At 44.4% G+C, this 18961-nt stretch overlaps 1 protein-coding gene across 1 annotated transcript; it reads right to left on the minus strand.

Annotated features, from left to right (window-relative positions):
* Positions 1 to 3793: 3793 nt before the first annotated feature.
* On the minus strand, positions 3794 to 9528 carry LOC135558573 (tubulin beta-3 chain-like). The gene is given in 5 exon segments (XM_064992475.1): positions 3794 to 4629; positions 4631 to 5181; positions 5458 to 5568; positions 5802 to 5910; positions 9341 to 9528. Coding segments are annotated over 5 exon segments (1350 nt in total). The 5' UTR covers positions 9398 to 9528; the 3' UTR covers positions 3794 to 4107.
* Positions 9529 to 18961: the final 9433 nt, after the last annotated feature.

An 18961-nucleotide genomic window follows, 5' to 3' on the forward strand; every position in this document is an offset into this window, starting at 1 on the left:
TTGAGAACAAGTTCTCATTTACAATTGCGACCTGGCCAAGATAAAGCAAAGCAGTTCAACACATACAACAACACAGAGTTATACATGGAGTAAAACAAACATACAGTCAATAATACAGTAGAAAAATAAGTCTATATACAATGTGAGCAAATTAGGTGAGATAAGGGAGTTAAAGGCAAAAAAAATGCCATGGTGGAGAAGTAAATACAATATAGCAAGTAAAACACTGGAATGGTAGATTTGCAGTGGAAGAATGTGCAAGGTAGAGAAAGAAATAATGGTGTGCAAAGGAGCAAAATAAATAAATACAGTAGAGGGAGAGGTAGTTGTTTGGGCTAAATTATAGATGGGCTATGTACAGGTGCAGTAATCTGTGAGCTGCTCTGACAGCTGGTGCTTAAAGTGAGGGAGATAAGTGTTTCCAGTTTCAGAGATTTTTGTAGTTCGTTCCAGTCATTGGCAGCAGAGAACTGGAAGGAGAGGCGGCCAAAGGAAGAATTGGTTTTGGGAGTGACCAGAGAGATATACCTGCTGGAACCTGTGTTATGGGTGGGTGCTTTTTTCAGTAAGACCGGGTGGAACAACGGCTACCTGTTGTCTTTTGCTCGAGAAATACACAAAGAGCCATCAGGTGGACACTGACACAATGTTGTTGTACACGCTCATTTTTCAAAATAAAAGCCTGAAACTATGTATTGTGATACTAGACACATTAAGGAAGACATAGACAAAGGAATCTCGTTGATATCCCATTCACTACTCAATAGGGAAGCATTGGAAGGGACTCTTATTTAGAAACCACTGCGTTCCTGGTTGGATTTTTCTTATTCTTTGCCTGCAATATCAGTTATGTTATACTCACAGACAATATCTTTACAGTTTTGGAAACTTCAGAGTGTTTTCTATCCTAAGCTGTCAATTACATGCATATTCTATTTTCTGGTCCTGAAAAATAGCCCGTTTACTTTGGGAACGTTATTTTTCCAAAAAAAAAAAAAAAGACCTCTGTCTTTCAAAGGTCATTTGTAAAAATCAAAATAACTTCACAGATCTTCATTGTAAAGGGTTTAAACACGGTTTCCCATGCTTGTTCAATGAACCATAAACAATTAATGAATATGCACCTGTGGCACGGTCGTTAAGACACTAACAGCTTACAGTAGGCAATTAAGGTCAAAGTTATGAAAACTTAAGACACTAAAGAGGCCTTTCTACTGACTCTGAAAAACACTAAAAGAAAGATGCACAGCGTCCCTGCTCATCTGCGGAAACCTGCCTTCGTCATGCTGCAAGGAGGCATGAGGACTGCAGATGTGGCCAGGGCAATAAATTGCAATGTCCGTACTGTGAGACGCCTAAGACAGCGCTACAGGGAGACAGGACGGACAGCTGATCGTCCTCGCAGTGCAGACCACGTGTAACAACACCTGCAGAGGATCGGTACATCTGAACATCACACCTGCGGGACAGGTACAGAATGGCAACAACAACTGCCCAAGTTACACCAGGAACGCACAATCCCTCCATCAGTGCTCAGACTGTCCGCAATAGGCTGAGAGAGGCTGGACTGAGGGCTTGTAGGCCTGTTGTAAGGTAGGTCCTCACCAGACATCACATTTGACAACATCGCCTATGGGCACAAACCCACCGTCGCTGGACCAGACAGGACTGTCAAAAAGTGTTCTTCACTGACGAGTCACGGTTTTATCTCACCAGGGGTGATGGTCGGATTCATGTTTATCGTTGAAGGAATGAGCGTTACACCAAGGCCTGTACTCTGGAGCGAGATCGATTTGGAGGTGGAGGGTCCGTCATGGTCTGGGGCGGTGTGTCACAGCACCATCGGACTGAGCTTATTGCCATTGTAAGCAATCTCAATGCTGTGCTTTACAGGGAAGACATCCTCCTCCCTCATGTGGTACCTTTCCTGCAGGCTCATCCTGACATGACCATCCAGCATGACAATGCCACCAGCCATACTGCTCATTCTGTGTGTGATTTCCTGCAAGACACAAATGTCAGTGTTCTGCCATGGCCAGCGAAGAACCTGGATCTCAATCCCATTGAGCATGTTTGAGACCTGTAGGATCGGAGGGTGAGGGCCATTCCACCCAGAAATGTCCAGGAACTTGCAGGTGCTTTGGTGGAAGAGTGGGGTAACATCTCACAGCAAGAACGGGCAATTCTGGTGCAGTCCATGAGGAGATGCACTGCAGTACTTAATGCATCTGGTGGCCACACCAGATACTGTTACCCCCCCTTTGTTCAGGGACACATTGTTCCATTTCTGTTAGTCACTTTTTTTTAATGTTATTTTACCTTTATTTAACTAGGCAAGTCAGTTAAGAACAAATTCTTATTTTCAATGATGGCCTCGGAACAGTGGGTTAACTGCCTGGTTCAGGGGCAGAACTACAGATTTTTACCTTGTCAGCTCAGGAAATTGATCTTGAAACCTTTCGATTACTAGTCCAACACGCTAACCACTAGGCTACCTGCAGCCCCATGTCTGTGGAACTTGTTCAGTTTGTGTCGCAGTTGTTGAATCTGATGTTCATACAAATATTTACACATTAAGTTTTCTGAAAATAAACACAGTTTACAGTGAGAGGACGTTTCTTTTTTTGCTGAGTTTATTTACTGGATGGGGAAGCTGGAGGTGGCAGGCCTCCTGTGTTATGTGGGGATGCATCTTTGAGATTAGAGAGGCTATGACAGGGTCTGTGTGTTCTGTGACACTGTATAAAGAGCTGCTCTGTTCAGGGCCCCTTGCCACAGGCTCTAAGTGCTGAGGCATCGCCAGCATGTGATCCACCCAGTCGACTGTCCCCATACATTGTAGAAGAGAGAGCACAAACAGCCTCCATCTCTCTCTAACCAGCAAGCTAGTCACTGCTCTTCCTGTTTCTTCAAGAAGTACAGGTGTTTTCTTGAGATTGTTGATTCATTTTTGAACGTGTCAAATTTGCAGCACTCTCCACATTTCACCTATTCCTCTTTATCCTGCAAATCAATTGACTCTAACCGTATGCACTAGAGTTCCTGCCTCCTTTTAGAACAGGGGAGAGCAACCGGGTTTTGATCCAACAAGGCACCACACCCGACCAACTAAACTAATTGATCAGTTCAGTGATTGCCTAAATTCAACTCACCTGGTCTTCCAGGTCAGTTAAATGCAAAACATGAAGAGCCTGCACACTCCAGGACCGCCTAGCTATTTTAGACCATGCAGATATGTAATTAGCCTGCTGAATGCCTTCCATCTTGTTGATCAGCAGTGTCAAACTCATTCCATTAGGGCCTAGCCCTAGTGTCTGCTGTTTTTTCCTTTTAATTAAGACCTAGACAACCAGGTGAGGGGAGTTCCTTACCAGTCAGTGACCTTAAGTCCAAGGGAGGAGCAAAAAGTCAGACACGCAACCCCTCTGTAGAATCAGTTTGACACATGTTGTAGATCATCCATCTTAGCTCCTCACAGCATGTTCTATCCAGACTCAACCCATGCTGCCCAAGGTGTGCCTCAACCTCCAGGGGACTGAGATCCAGTATTTTTATCCAGCATCTAGGTCACCTCCACATGGGACAGTCATGCAGTGGAGTCCAAGTTCAACAAGGCTTTGCTTTATCCTATTTTTCTAGAAGAAAGACCCCTAGTCATTGTACTGTCATACACTGTTCCTGTTTCCACTAAAAACAACCTCAGGAACACTGAACAGTGTAGCAAAACAAGATGGTGTATAATATTATTCTTGTTTAATATCCCCAAACAAGTCAGAAAAAGCTCATTACAAAGCAGGCTTGAACATGTTTATTATAAGAAATTAAGGGCTATTCGTCATCAGTTTACGAGACACTTTATTTCACCCATTCAACTTAGTGGTCTGTCTGGGAGGTTTTTATCAACAGGATAAATCAACAGGAGGCCATGAGTTGGTCAGAGGGCTAAGGGAAGTGGGGCTAACAGTTAGCAAAGACACAGTGAGAGCAGGGAGGGGTGGAGGGAGGGTTATACAGTACAGTGTACATGAGGCAGATAATAACCCTGCTACACAGACAAAGATCTTTGTCAGCTGGGTTTACACAAGCTTGGCTGTTCTTCCAAGGTGTTCACCGGGCCTGGCTCTCTGACTCTTCCTCATCGTCTTCATACATCTCTCCCTCCTCCTCGGTGGTGGCGTCCTGGTACTGCTGGTACTCTGACACCAGGTCGTTCATGTTGCTCTCTGCCTCGGTGAACTCCATCTCGTCCATGCCCTCTCCGGTGTACCAGTGCAGGAATGCCTTGCGGCGAAACATGGCGGTGAACTGCTCGGAGATGCGCTTGAACAGCTCTTGGATGGCCGTGTTGTTCCCGATGAAGGTGGCAGACATCTTGAGACCGCGGGGCGGGATGTTACAGACGGCCACTTTGACGTTGTTGGGGATCCATTCAACGAAATAGCTGCTGTTCTTACTCTGGATGGCCAACATCTGTTCGTCCACCTCCTTCATGGACATCTGACCTCGGAACACCATGGCCACGGTCAGGTAGCGTCCGTGACGCGGGTCGCAAGCGGCCATCATGTTCTTGGCGTCAAACAACTGCTGGGTGAGCTCGGGCACAGACAGTGCATTGTAGCACGCACTGCCCACGCGCCGTTAGGGGGGCGAAGCCAGGCATGAAGAAGTGCAGACGGGGGAAGGGCACCATGTTGACAGCCAGTTTGCGGAGGTCCGCATTGAGCTGGCCTGGGAAGCGGAAGGAGGTAGTAACACCGCTCATAGTGGCCGACACCAGGTGGTTGAGGTCGCCGTAGGTGGGCGTGGGGAGCTTGAGCGTGCGGAAGCAGATGTCATAAAGCGCCTCATTGTCAATGCAGTAGGTTTCGTCTGTGTTCTCCAGCAGCTGATGGATGGACAGGGTGGCATTGTAGGGCTCCACCACTGTGTCTGATACTTTAGGGGAGGGCACCACGCTGAAGGTGTTCATGATGCGGTCAGGGTACTCTTCCCGGATCTTGCTGATGAGCAGGGTCCCCATGCCAGAGCCTGTTCCCCCTCCGAGGGAGTGGGTGAGCTGGAAGCCCTGGAGACAGTCACAGTTCTCACATTCCTTTCTGACTACGTCCAGTACTGAGTCCACCAGCTCTGCTCCCTCTGTGTAGTGGCCCTTGGCCCAGTTGTTACCAGCTCCACTCTGACCTATAGGGCAAAAACACACTTCAAAATAGAGCTTCAGCAATTATCAACACTGCATTTGTACAGGGAGCTACACATTTACATCATTTTAATGACATTTGGGAGCATTTACTGTAAGTAAATAAAAGCAAATGTCTTTAAAGGAAATAGACTATTTATGTTGTTAATGGAAGAAGAGACTGTAAATGGCAGATTGACTGTTATTGCCAATACACTCTTCTAATGCAATCATCACTAAGCACTGCAGCCATATTTAACCCACGTTGGACAGATACTGACCGAAGATGAAATTGTCTGGTCTGAAGAGTTGTCCGTAGGTCCCAGAGCGAACACTGTCCATAGTTCCTGGCTCCAGGTCTACTAGGATGGCCCTGGGGACGTACTTAGAGGCTGGGGAGAGACAGCAGATGAGATTACCTGCAACGCCCTAATAAATACTACTGTATATCACAGTCAAGTTCAGTACAATAGGATTAAAGTGGATATTCTCAAGGCTAGATAAACCCCAAAGAGTGAGAGAGTGTTCAACTGAAACAGGTCATCACAAGTATTTGAGCAACAGGGCTTTTAGTGTTGTTTCTGGGCTTGTGTAGATGTGTATTTAGTTCCAGTATCAGACTCACATGAGGCCTCATTGTAGTAGACACTGATCCTCTCCAGCTGCAGTGGGGAGTCGCCCTCATAGTTCCCTGTAGGGCTGATGCCATGTTCATCACTGATCACCTCCCAGAACTGCACAACACAAAGACACAAAGATTACCAGTAACACATAGTTCTATACAAGCAAAGTGGATGGAAACTTCTCAACAGATTTATAGTCGGGACCATACTGAACTATCACTTGGGTGCTTGGAGGTGAAATTAGTGGGGAGCTCTAGTAAAAACTGTTAGAGGAGTGTGGGCCAATGTAAGTTGGGATAGTGGGCGTCTAGGCTTTGTCATCCGTCCTGGGTTCTGCTTCATTGATCCATGACCCCATTTAAGCCAACAGTTAGTCCAGCTGTCTCCACCCTCCCCCAGGCCCTTGGGCCGCTAGACTCATACTGAGGTAGAGGCCCTCTCAGAGGGGACAGACTCCATCTGGAGAGGCTCTCTCTGCCTCAACACACACACACAAAGTGTGTTGCTAGGTAAAGAGACAAAAGAGGGCACTGCCTAATGAAGTCCCCTTGATCACTTCAAATATGTATACGGTCACTGAGTGTATAGGCCAGTGTGTGTGTGTGTATCAGACAGACAGAGCCCTATGAAAGTCTAAAATAGACCACCGCAGGCCCACACAGACAGCACTATCAAGGGCAAACACAGGACACGTAGTTGGAAGGAGGATGCCAAGTGGCCATATCAAGTCACAGATTAGATATTGTCCATTTTACAGTTTCTCATTACTATGCAATAGAAGGTCCTTATGTGCAAAGTGCAGTTCTCCTTTAATTAGCAAAAAACACCATCTGGGCATTCACTAAAAGCAGACAAAAACACCAAAAAGATACTGTACACAATAACAATGGTCACTCAAAAGCCCCATAGTGATCCCATATTGGTATCAGTGTGTTAAGCCCATATTTGTGTCACTCAACAGCCAGACAGATGAAGTGACATTTAAATGTTTTATTTCACCTTTATTTAACCAGGTAGGCCAGTTGAGAACAAGTTCTCATTTACAACTGCAACCTGGCCAAGATAAAGCAAAGCAATGAGACACAAACAACAACACAGAGCCACACATGTAATAAACAAACGTAGTGTCAATAACACAATAGAAAAGTCTATATACAGTGTGTGCAAATGAGGTAAGATTAGGGAGGTAAGGCAATAAGTAGGCCATAGTGGAGAAGTAATTACAATTTAGCAATTAAACACTGGAGTGGTAGATGTGCAGAAGATGAATGCGCAAGTCGAGATACTGGGGTGCAAAGGAGCAAAAAAATAAATAACAATATGGGGATGAGGTAGTTGGATGGGCTATTTACAGATAGGCTATGTACAGGTGCAATGATCTGTGAGCTGCTCTGACAGCTGATGTTTAAAGTTAGTGAGGGAGATATGCTGATTTTTGTACAGGTGCAATGATCTGTGAGCTGCTCTGACAGCTGATGTTTAAACCTTTCCACTATCCCTCTTCCAGTGACCAAGGGCACCACACCCAGTATGAAGACCATCTTATGGGAGACAATGGTGTCCCTCTTCCTCTCTCCAAGAGTCATCAGCTAGTGATTTTTTGCAATTTGTTCAGTAATTAGGAGTTCCTCTTGCTCCTTAATAACTCAATCTGGCAATATCTCTTCTAGGGGACAAACAAAGAAACAGAAAATAAATCAGAAATGGAGAGACAGAGATTAAAGGGAAACCGCTAGACTGCGATAGAGAAATACAGAGTTAGATGACTAAAGAGTCTGTAGGGAATTTCTGCTCTCTCATTCTTAGTTACTATCGCTACACTGGCAAAAGTGTAGAATTCTTCCGTCGTCATCGGACTTCATCCTGTACTGCATTAGCAATGGCAGATGTGTGGTGCTAGTAGACAGACCGTCATATCCTAGTTGAGCATCAGAATGAGCTCACCATTGCAGTATATTAGACGACAAAAAGTCCCACTCCCAACACCCCCCCCATTCTCTCTGGGTCTCTCTTTGTTGGGAGTAACCTGAGCATTATGAACAAGTCATTTTCCCAACAACTGCCCCATTAGAGAAACAGTGGTCAGAATCAGCAAAAGAGCCAAGTCACTAGTGAAATACTCCAGAGGGGAGTGAAGAAAAGTGGACACATGACACGTTCACTTGTTCAGCTGTGGTCAAACAAGTATGTTTCAGCTGATGCTGCAGTTGTAGATTTGGTTCTGGGTAATGATGATTATGGTGATGAGGCTGATTAGGATGATGAAGTTACGTAGCTGTCCGAAATCCCTGCAGAGCCTCCTGAGGCTCAGAAAAGGCTGCCTTAAATGTTATGAATAATAAATGTCCCATCAGGCTGAGGAGACAGTAATCATTTCACCCCCCCCCTCCTATGTCTTTCACTCTGAAATGATTTCCATTTATGATCCACCATGTTGAACAAATCCATGATAAATCATCTCCAGCTCCAGTAGAGACTCACAGATCATAGTGAACTAATGTAGGCTATCCCCAGATGGTCAAAACACAACAAAAGGGGAGAAGACCTGTAGACCAGTTTTAGATGGTCACATACAGCCAGCCAATCAGGTAATGGAAGTGCAGGTGAAGCCATCCAAAACAGAGCAGCAACAAAATAAAAAGCCGTCTACTGTTGGCTAAAATAAAACGGTCACAGTCACACACTGTAAAATCTGCATTACAGCTTTAGACAGACAAGCTTTCAGCATTTAGGCAATATCCTTCCTGAAGACTCACTGTCTAATAAACCATCAAAACGAAGAGCAACCCAAACCACTAGTCAGTGCGATTGTAGGCTATTTGCAGTGGTAACTTATGTCCAGGTATCATCATTTGATCCTCCATTAATACAACTTTGATGTACTGATCCAGTCAAATAGGTCACATGTCTATCTATATAGGCTATCAACTACTACATCTACTGGAAGCTGCTTTGAGAAAGAGAGCTATACATGTCATTGTGACATTGGCCTGTAAATTGTGTTCGGGCCCAAAGTGGAGTGTTTGCGCAGCTGGACAAGCTCCAACAGTCCGAGCCTTTGTCTGTCTGTCTGCCACCCCACCCCACCCCCCGCAGTCCACCAGAGGGTGTGGTGGTTTTCAACAGTGTCTCACCACGCCTTTCTGTGCATGATACACTCGCAGTTTACAAAAGATGGTGGATCTCTGTGCGTTAACCATTAAAACAAATGGTCACAGTTCCGGTCTGGTTAAGGTGTGGGCTCTCCCGGTTTACTCTATAGACGGTGTATGAACCAGAAAAAAATGAGTGTGAAATGCGCCTCTTCCTTTTCCGTCTCAGGGTTGAGTTCCATCTACTCATCTCTTTTGCAATCTGCGAGACAGACGGGGATTCTAAACTATTCAACTAACCTAACGTTACCAAGTAAACCTGCCGCCCCACAACTTCGGTGTAACAAAAAAAATACGTAGGCATTACATTAAAAAAGATTACACAAGGCTTAAAATGGCACAATAGCACTTGCGTAAAAATATTTAAAATAATCATATTTTGTTTTTACCTTGGCTCCGATCTGGTTGCCACACTGGCCGGCTTGAAGGTGAACGATTTCCCTCATCCTGTCCTCTGTGTGCTATGTACGTCTTCTTGCGGATGTTGGAGAGGGCGCTGGTCCCAGTCGCACACGGAAGCAAAGGGAGTGTTATGTGCTGAGTGGAGGTTTTATCTTGCGCAGGTCTGCTGTGTGGCGAAACGGGTACTCTGTTCCTTCCACCAATTGCTGACGTAATCTATGTTCTGGAGAGAGACGGTCGCTGACCAATGGCAGACACCTGCGGCAGTGCATCCCTGTGCGAGTCAGGGGAAAACTAACCGGACGTGGCTGACTTGCAGACCGATAATTCATTTTCGAACTGGTTCAAATTTGGTAAAGGTAAAAACCTCTTAAAGTTGTAAGTAACAAGAACATTTCCCAGGACATAGACATATCTACTATTGGCAGAACGCTTAAATTCTTGTTAATCTAACTGCATTGTCCAATTTACAGTAGCTATTACAGTGAAAGAATACCATGCTATTGTTTGAGGAGAGTGCACAGTTATGAACTTGAAAATGTATTAATAAACCAATTAGGCACATTTGAACAGAAATACAATGGTTCATTGGATCAGTCCAACACTTTGCACATACACTGCTGCCATCTAGTGTCCAAAATCGAAATTTGCGCCTGGGCTGGAATAAGACATTAAGGCCTTTCACTTGCATTTCAAAGATGGTACCAAAAAAAATATGGTTGTTTTTTTCTTTGTATTATCTTTTACCAGATCTAATGTGTTATATTCTCCTACATTAATTTCACATTTCCACAAACTTCAAAGTGTTAACTTTTCAAATTGTATCAAGAATATGCATATCCTTGCTTCATGTCCTGAGCTACAGGCAGTTAGATTTGGGTATATAATTTTAGGTGAAAATTGAAAAAAAGGGGTGGATCCTTAAGAGGTGGTAAGGGTCAGTAATAGATTTTGGCTAGTCGTGGCTGTCAAAGGGATGGTCAGAAACACACAGACACACCACACCACCACCAACACTATGACCACAACCACCAACATTTGAAAAATCCCAGAGTCACGTGAAAGCAACAACACAGCTTAGTTAGATGTCAGGGAGATGAGAGAGGAGAGAAAATGATCTTAAACACTGAACAGTGTTACTGATTCTTTTTCTGTGTGCACATAGTCTTGTGGCATGGTGCATTTTTTCTATAGACTAGGAGATCACTCACACCAACATATTTTAATGACAGAGATGAACAATTTCTGACAGCAAAATATTTTTTTTTTCCCAAAGTGAGTCCCATATTTGTAATCTCAGAAACATTATGATTCAGTTTCAGCAGATTCAGGGTGGAAGAAGAGTAGAGCACGTTGAACACTGATGACCACAACCTTGCTGTGGCCCTTATTTGCATTAACACTGCAATCATTATACAGTGAATAGTCTGGTCCAAGGATGTTTTATCTATGCCTCAACTCTCTGCAGTCTCTGCCTGCTGAGATATGTATTGATTGCTGAGTCAGGTAGCAGCTGTGGTTAAGTGCTCTGAGGAAGACTCCAGTGGCGCTCCTCATGGACAGATGGTCTGCCTATGAAGCAGGTCCTGTTTGTGTACTTGTTTGTGTGTATGTGCACGTGTGTGTATGAGACATCTACAGTACATGCATACAGTACATCTCACACTGTGAGTTGCGTCTGTTCCAGTAGCCGTGTGTTCTGATTTCCAGAAACACGATTGTGATGGGCCATTAGTCTCTTTGGATGTCTGGGCCTGCTTTGTCTTCACACGGAGCCTGTGGAGAGGATGACAAGCCAACGCCCGTGAAACCAACAGCTGAGGAACCTCTGCTCAGGGCACAGAAACCAGTATGAGGCAGCCACCACATCCCCCTCCTCTCTGCCCCCTCAGTGTCTGCCAACCACTGCTGCTTAGCAACTAGATCTACACAATGTGAGCGAGCCTCCATCGCTAATCAGCCACATAGTGTGGGATAGCTGTTGATTTCCTGTTCGTCTGCTAATACAGCTGAGATAACTGTGCTTTAGCAGAGGGGCGTTCACCTGTTAGAACATCAATAAACCATAGTGTCCCTCTAAAGATGACACTAACACCAATGATTACGCCATTGACCACACTGCCATAGACTTGGGAGTGGAAAACTAGATGAGTGGGATTATATATGGAATCTCACTGGGTTAGAAAATTCTGAGTTGGTACTTCAATATATCAATATATCCCATTTAGCAGACGCTTTTGTCCAAAGCGACTTACAAGTCGGCTGGGGCCACTACTTTTGCATATGGGTGGCCCCAGTGGGAAACGAACCCACGACTCTTGGCGTTGCAAGCGCCATGCTCTACCGACTGAGCCACACAGGACTTTAATTAGACATTGTGAATAGTAGTCCTACTCTCACTGCTCTGGGTTACTGGTAGTCTGCTATGGCTCTGTTGAGGATTTAATGAGAGTTGAATCATGGATTATGTCACTGTTCTTTACTCTGGCAGTGTAGCCTAGTGGTTAGAACATTGGACTTGTAACTGAAAGGTTGTAAGTTCAAATCCCCAAGCTGACAAGGTACAAATCTGTCATTCTGCCCCTGAATAAGGCATAATAAGACTGTTCCTAGGCCATTATTGAAAATAAGAATTTGTTCTTAACTGACTTGCCTAGTTAACACATTCTGTGGGTCTGTAGAACACTGGTCTATGCACTGCCAATTCTGGGGGTGAGAAAAACTGAAGCTATATTTTTTGCTTGTCCGCCCTTTCCATGTCTCAAAGCCAATATGGCCATCTAGTGGTCAGAAACTGCCAGAGCCTCTCTAACATGTTTGATGTAAAGGGCCCTAATAGTGGCACAGAGTGTGGTGAAGCTGATCAAATTGATGCTACTGTCACATAACCCTCCTTCAAAATGATTAAATCATGCATCTCATAACTTATCTATCCTTCTCTGACTCTGCATTATGCCAGTAAGGTTAGAGAGGAGGATTGCCATGATGAGTCACACGGCACCAGTTGACTTGATGACAGGGTTATATGATCAACCATTATAAAATGGCAGTTCACATCATGAAGCACTGTTGACGAGACAGTATCCATATTTGAAAGGCTTTAAGTGAGTTTACGACTCACTTAATTTGTTGGTCGGGACCTCTCTTCTTCTAGACAAAACCACTTCTGAGAAGTATTTTGAATGTCCGGAGGGAAATAAATTGTAAACCAATAAGTCTGAAACAACCTCTCATCTCAGAAAGAGACTGAATGTGGAGTTTTTGAAACCCACACAAACACAATTAAACTGGGCACTTGGTATGACCCCATACCTAACATTTGTCTTCCTAATTGTTTCAAACTGCCCTTTATCTAACCTCTCTTTAAAAATGAGCATACCAGCTAATTTCAGCATTTCTCAGTAATGTCTCACTTTCCAATTAACATATTGCTGAAGAGAATACTGTAGTTAGATTTTCATGGAAGCTTCCATGCACAGACATACTTGTGCTATTTTTTTGATTGGAGCTGTGTCATACAGTGTACAGTTCATACTTATGTACAGTTCATTGTATATACCATTGTTGAAAATATAACCTATACAGGGTTAGGCAGAAGGCATCAACAGGCAAGTAAGAATGTTGGTTACCTAATTTGATTCCAGTGTGACTAGGAGACATTGGGCTCAGACCAGACTTTCTTGGGGAAAACACGCACAGTATGGAGCCGTACAATGGAGCCTGTACAATCAGGTCCTTGTCAGGATTTCAAGCTCTCATTTGGATGCCAGCCACTAAGTGATTACTGCACCCATCTCATCCCAACCTCAGTCATCCATCCATAACCCCTACATGTCTAATCGCCTCTATCGATGTTCTCTGATTGGATGTGGTGACCTGAGGCGAGGCAGGGGGACTGTGTGCATGCAGAGACACATGTACATAAGGGGTGTGTTCCAGATACACATTTTCTGAGCAGTTTTCTGCATAGACCCTTATATAATTTGTATGTGGTTCTTGAAATGTTGCAATTCTACTGTCATTGTATTGATAATCTGCACATACCTGCATAGAACCTGTGTACCTGGAACGCACGCAAGGTCAACAGGGGCATGATTGAGGTTACACTATGTCCACATTGACTTCATCAAATCAAATGTTATTTGTCACATACACATGGTTAGCAGATGTTAATGCGAGTGTAGCGAAATGCTTGTGCTTCTAGTTCTGACCATGCAGTAATAACCAACAAGTAATCTAGCTAACAATTCCAAAACTACTACCTTATAGACACAAGTGTAAGGGGATAAAGAATATGTACATAAAGATATATGAATGAGTGATGGTACAGAGCGGCATAGGCAATATACAGTAGATGGTATTGAGTACAGTATATACAGTGCCTTGCGAAAGTATTCGGCCCCCGTGAACTTTGCAACCTTTTGCCACATTTCAGGCTTCAAACATAAAGATATAAAACTGTATTTTTTTGTGAAGAATCAACAACAAGTGGGACACAATCATGAATTGGAACGACATTTATTTGATATTTCAAACTTTTTTAACAAATCAAAAACTGAAAGATTGGGTGTGCAAAATTATTCAGCCCCCTTAAGTTAATACTTTGTAGCACCACCTTTTGCTGCGATTACAGCTGTAAGTCGCTTGGGGTATGTCTCTATCAGTTTTGCACATCGAGAGACTGACATTTTTTCCCATTCCTCCTTGCAAAACAGCTCGAGCTCAGTGATGTTGGATGGAGAGCATTTGTGAACAGCAGTTTTCAGTTCTTTCCACAGATTCTCGATTGGATTCAGGTCTGGACTTTGACTTGGCCATTCTAACACCTGGATATGTTTATTTTTGAACCATTCCATTGTAGATTTTGCTTTATGTTTTGGATCATTGTCTTGTTGGAAGACAAATCTCCGTCCCAGTCTCAGGTCTTTTGCAGACTCCATCATGTTTTCTTCCAGAATGGTCCTGTATTTGGCTCCATCCATCTTCCCATCAATTTTAACCATCTTCCCTGTCCCTGCTGAAGAAAAGCAGGCCCAAACCATGATGCTGCCACCACCATGTTTGACAGTGGGGATGGTGTGTTCATTGTGATGAGCTGTGTTGTTTTTACGCCAAACATAAGTTTGCATTGTTGCCAAAAAGTTCAATTTTGGTTTCATCTGACCAGAGCCCCTTCTTCCACATGTTTGGTGTGGCTTGTGGCAAACTTAAAATGACACTTTTTATGGATATCTTTAAGAAATGGCTTTCTTCTTGCCACTTCCATAAAGGCCAGATTTGTGCAATATACGACTGATTGTTGTCCTATGGCCAGAGTCTCCCACCTCAGCTGTAGATCTCTGCAGTTCATCCAGAGTGATCATGGGCCTCTTGGCTGCATCTCTGATCAGTCTTCTCCTTGTATGAGCTGAAAGTTTAGAGGGACGGCCAGGTCTTGGTAGATTTGCAGTGGTCTGATACTCCTTCCATTTCAATATTATCGCTTGCACAGTGCTCCTTGGGATGTTTAAAGCTTGGGAAATCTTTTTGTATCCAAATCCGGCTTTAAACTTCTTCACAACAGTATCTTGGACCTGCCTGGTGTGTTCCTGGTTCTTCATGATGCTCTCTGTGCTTTTAATGGACCTCTGAGACTATCACAGTGCAGGTGCATTTATACGGAGACTTGATTACACACAGGTGGATTGTATTTATCATCATTAGTCATTTAGGTCAACATTGGATCATTCAGAGATCCTCACTGAACTTCTGGAGAGAGTTTGCTGCACTGAAAGTAAAGGGGCTGAATAATTTTGCACGCCCAATTTTCAGTTTTTGATTTGTTAAAAAGTTTGAAATATCCAATAAATGTTGTTCCACTTCATGATTGTGTCCCACTTGTTGTTGATTCTTCACAAAAAAATACAGTTTTATATCTTTATGTTTGAAGCCTGAAATGTGGCAAAAGGTCGCAAAATTCAAGGGGGCCGAATACTTTCGCAAGGCACTGTACATATGAGATGAGTATGTAAACAAAGTGGCATAGTTAAAGTGGCTAGTGATACATGTATTACATAAAGATGCAGTAGATGATATAGAGTACAGTATATACGTATACATATTAGATGAATAATGTAGGGTATGTAAACATATTAGGTAGCATTGTTTAAAGTGGCTCGTGATATATTTTACATAATTTCCCATCAATTCCCATTATTAAAGTGGCTGGAGTTGAGTCAGTGTGTTGGCAGCAGCCACTCAATGTTAGTGGTGGCTGTTTAACAGTCTGATGGCCTTGAGATAGAAGCTGTTTTTCAGTCTCTCGGTCCCAGCTTTGATGCACCTGTACTGACCTCGCCTTCTGGATGATAGCGGGGTGAACAGGCAGTGGCTCAGGTGGTTGTTGTCCTTGATGATCTTTATGGCCTTCCTGTGACATCGGGTGGTGTAGGTGTCCTGGAGAGCCTTACGGTTGTGGGCGGAGCAGTTGCCGTACCAGACGGTGATACAGCCCGACAGGATGCTCTCGATTGTGCATCTGTAGAAGTTTGTGAGTGCTTTTGGTGACAAGCCGAATTTCTTCAGCCTCCTGAGGTTGAAGAGGCGCTGCTGCGCCTTCTTCACAATGCTGTCTGTGTGGGTGGACCAATTCAGTTTGTCTGTGATGTGTACGCCGAGGAACTTAAATCTTACTACCCTCTCCACTACTGTTCCATCGATGTGGATAGGGGGGTGTTCCCTCTGCTGTTTCCTGAAGTCCACAATCATCTCCTTAGTTTAGTTGACGTTGAGTGTGAGGTTATTTTCCTGACACCACACTCCGAGGGCCCTCACCTCCTCCCTGTAGGCCGTCTCGTCGTTGTTGGAAATCAAGCCTACCACTGTTGTGTCGTCCGCAAACTTGATGATTGAGTTGGAGGCGTGCGTGGCCACACAGTCGTGGGTGAACAGGGAGTACAGGAGAGGGCTCAGAACGCACCCTTGTGGGGCCCCAGTGTTGAGGATCAGCGGGGTGGAGATGTTGTTGCCCACCCTCACCACCTGGGGGCGGCCCGTCAGGAGGTCCAGTACCCAGTTGCACAGGGCGGGGTCGAGACCCAGGGTCTCGAGCTTGATGACGAGCTTGGAGGGCACTATGGTGTTAAATGCCGAGCTGTAGTCAATGAACAGCATTCTCACATAGGTATTCCTCTTGTCCAGATAGGTTAGGGCAGTGTGCAGTGTGGTTGAGATTGCATCGTCTGTGGACCTATTTGGGCGGTAAGCAAATTGGAGTGGGTCTAGGGTGTCAGGTAGGGTGGAGGTGATATGGTCCTTGACTAGTCTCTCAAAGCACTTCATGATGACGGAAGTGAGTGCTATGGGGCGGTAGTCGTTTAGCTCAGTTACCTTAGCTTTCTTGGGAACAGGAACAATGGTGGCCCTCTTGAAGCATGTGGTAACAGCAGACTGAGATAGGAATTGATTGAATATGTCCGTAAACACACCAGCCAGCTGGTCTGTGCATGCTCTGAGGGCGCGGCTGGGGATGCCGTCTGGGCCTGCAGCCTTGCGAGGGTTAACACGTTTTAATGTTTTACTCACCTCGGCTGCAGTGAAGGAGAGTCCGCATGTTTTGGTTGCGGGCCCGTGTCAGTGGCACTGTATTGTCCTCAAAGCGGGCAAAAAAGTTATTTAGTCTGCCTGGGAGTAAGACATCCTGGTCCGTGACGGGGCTGGTTTTCTTTTTGTAATCCGTGATTGACTGTAGACCCTGCCACATACCTCTTGTGTCTGAGCCGTTGAATTGAGATTCTACTTTGTCTCTATACTGACGCTTAGCTTGTTTGATTGCCTTGCGGAGGGAATAGCTACACTGTTTGTATTCTGTCATGTTTCTGGTCACCTTGCCCTGATTAACAGCAGTGGTTTGCGCTTTCAGTTTCACGCGAATGCTGCCACCAATCCACGGTTTCTGGTTTGGGAATGTCTTAATCGTTGCTATGGGAACGACATCTTCAATGCACGTTCTAATGAACTCGCTCACTGAATCAGCGTATTCGTCAATGTTGTTGTTTGATGCAATACGAAACATATCCCAGTCCACGTGATGGAAGCAGTCTTGGAGTGTGGAATCCGATTGGTCGGACCAGCGTTGAACAGACCTCAGCGCGGGAGCTTCTTCTTTTTGGTTCTGTCTGTAGGCAGGGATCAACAAAATGGAGAAACCAGCTGGCTGCACCGAGTCTGATAGCGTCTCTCCAGTGAGCCATGTTTCCGTGAAGCAAAGAACGTTACAGTCTCTGATGTCCCTCTGGAATGCTACCCTTGCTCGGATTTCATCAACCTTGTTGTCAAGAGACTGGACATTGGCGAGTAGAATGCTAGGGAGTGGCACGCGATGTGCCCTTCTCCGGAGCCTGGCCAGAGATCATGTACTACATTGTACTACACCAAAACCAAAACTATTATAAAGCACTATGATGAATTTGAGTTTGTAGAGGAAATAATCTTAATCTATATGACTCATTTGTCAAGAAGGGGTTTAAGTTTCCTCCCTTGGGTTGTAACAATGAGGGCAAGCATGTTGGTTCTTCAAACCAAAGCAGTGGAAGATGTGAACAGAGCAGCTTTGTGCAGCAGAGCTAATGGAGAATACACCAGTTGAGTGTCAGCCCCCTCCACACTATTGCTGCAGTGAAGTGACAGGAATTCCTATTTGATGCCTAATAAAGGGCCAAAACAAGAAAATGTTTGTTGATATGAAAGCCCTCTGTTATTACAGTGCATTCCAGGCACTCAGTCCTCCAAAAATACACAGCCTACCCCAGGGCCCACAACGACCGGCTACCACGTGGTGGACGGGGGTGGACGGGGGGAGGGCAGGCAGAAGTCCGTGGCCCTCTGGCTCTGTCTCCTACTTCTAATGAGGATGTTAGGATACTATGTCCATCCAAACAAACAAATCCACAAAGTTCCAAAGGTTACAGTATCATCAGCGCTCTCTCTATCTCAGATGCTGCTCAACCACTTTTCTGTTTATTTGATAGAAAGTATATGGCTTTGGTTGACTTTGGTTGCCAATTGAAGTCATTCAACAAACAATAGTGCAAAGGAAATCTAGAAAGCTCACAGACAAACACGCTTTTCATTTCAACCCGAAGGAAAGGAACTAGGTGATTTGTGAAGGTTATGGTTCAAAGGCTTTGATTTTAAAACGGGGATCAGAAAATTATCCAACTTAATTAAGATGCCCATAAACAGCTTTTAATTTCACCCATCAGTTTAAAAATGTTTCCTTCCATTAAAAAGCACTCCGTTGAATGGACCTTGTGTCTCAGTGGGCAGCTTAACTAAAAATAAATGCATTTTGCATACATATCTCTCCATATTTAAAATCTCTTGAAAACATGATTTGTCAATCCCATGATAGCAAGTATACAGCTGTATAGCCTGGCTCATAACAAATTGTCCTCCTCTCTTCCTGGTCTTGTATCAGCCAAGCTAATACAGCTGTATATACAGTGGTGCAAAAAAAGTATTTAGTCAGCCACCAATTGTGCAAGTTCTCCCACTTAAAAAGATGAGAGAGGCCTGTAATTTTCATCATAGGTACACTTCAACTATGACAGACAAAATGATTTTTTTTA

Source organism: Oncorhynchus masou, chromosome 2, assembly GCF_036934945.1.
Source record: "Oncorhynchus masou masou isolate Uvic2021 chromosome 2, UVic_Omas_1.1, whole genome shotgun sequence".
NCBI classification, from domain to species: Eukaryota; Metazoa; Chordata; class Actinopteri; order Salmoniformes; family Salmonidae; genus Oncorhynchus; species Oncorhynchus masou.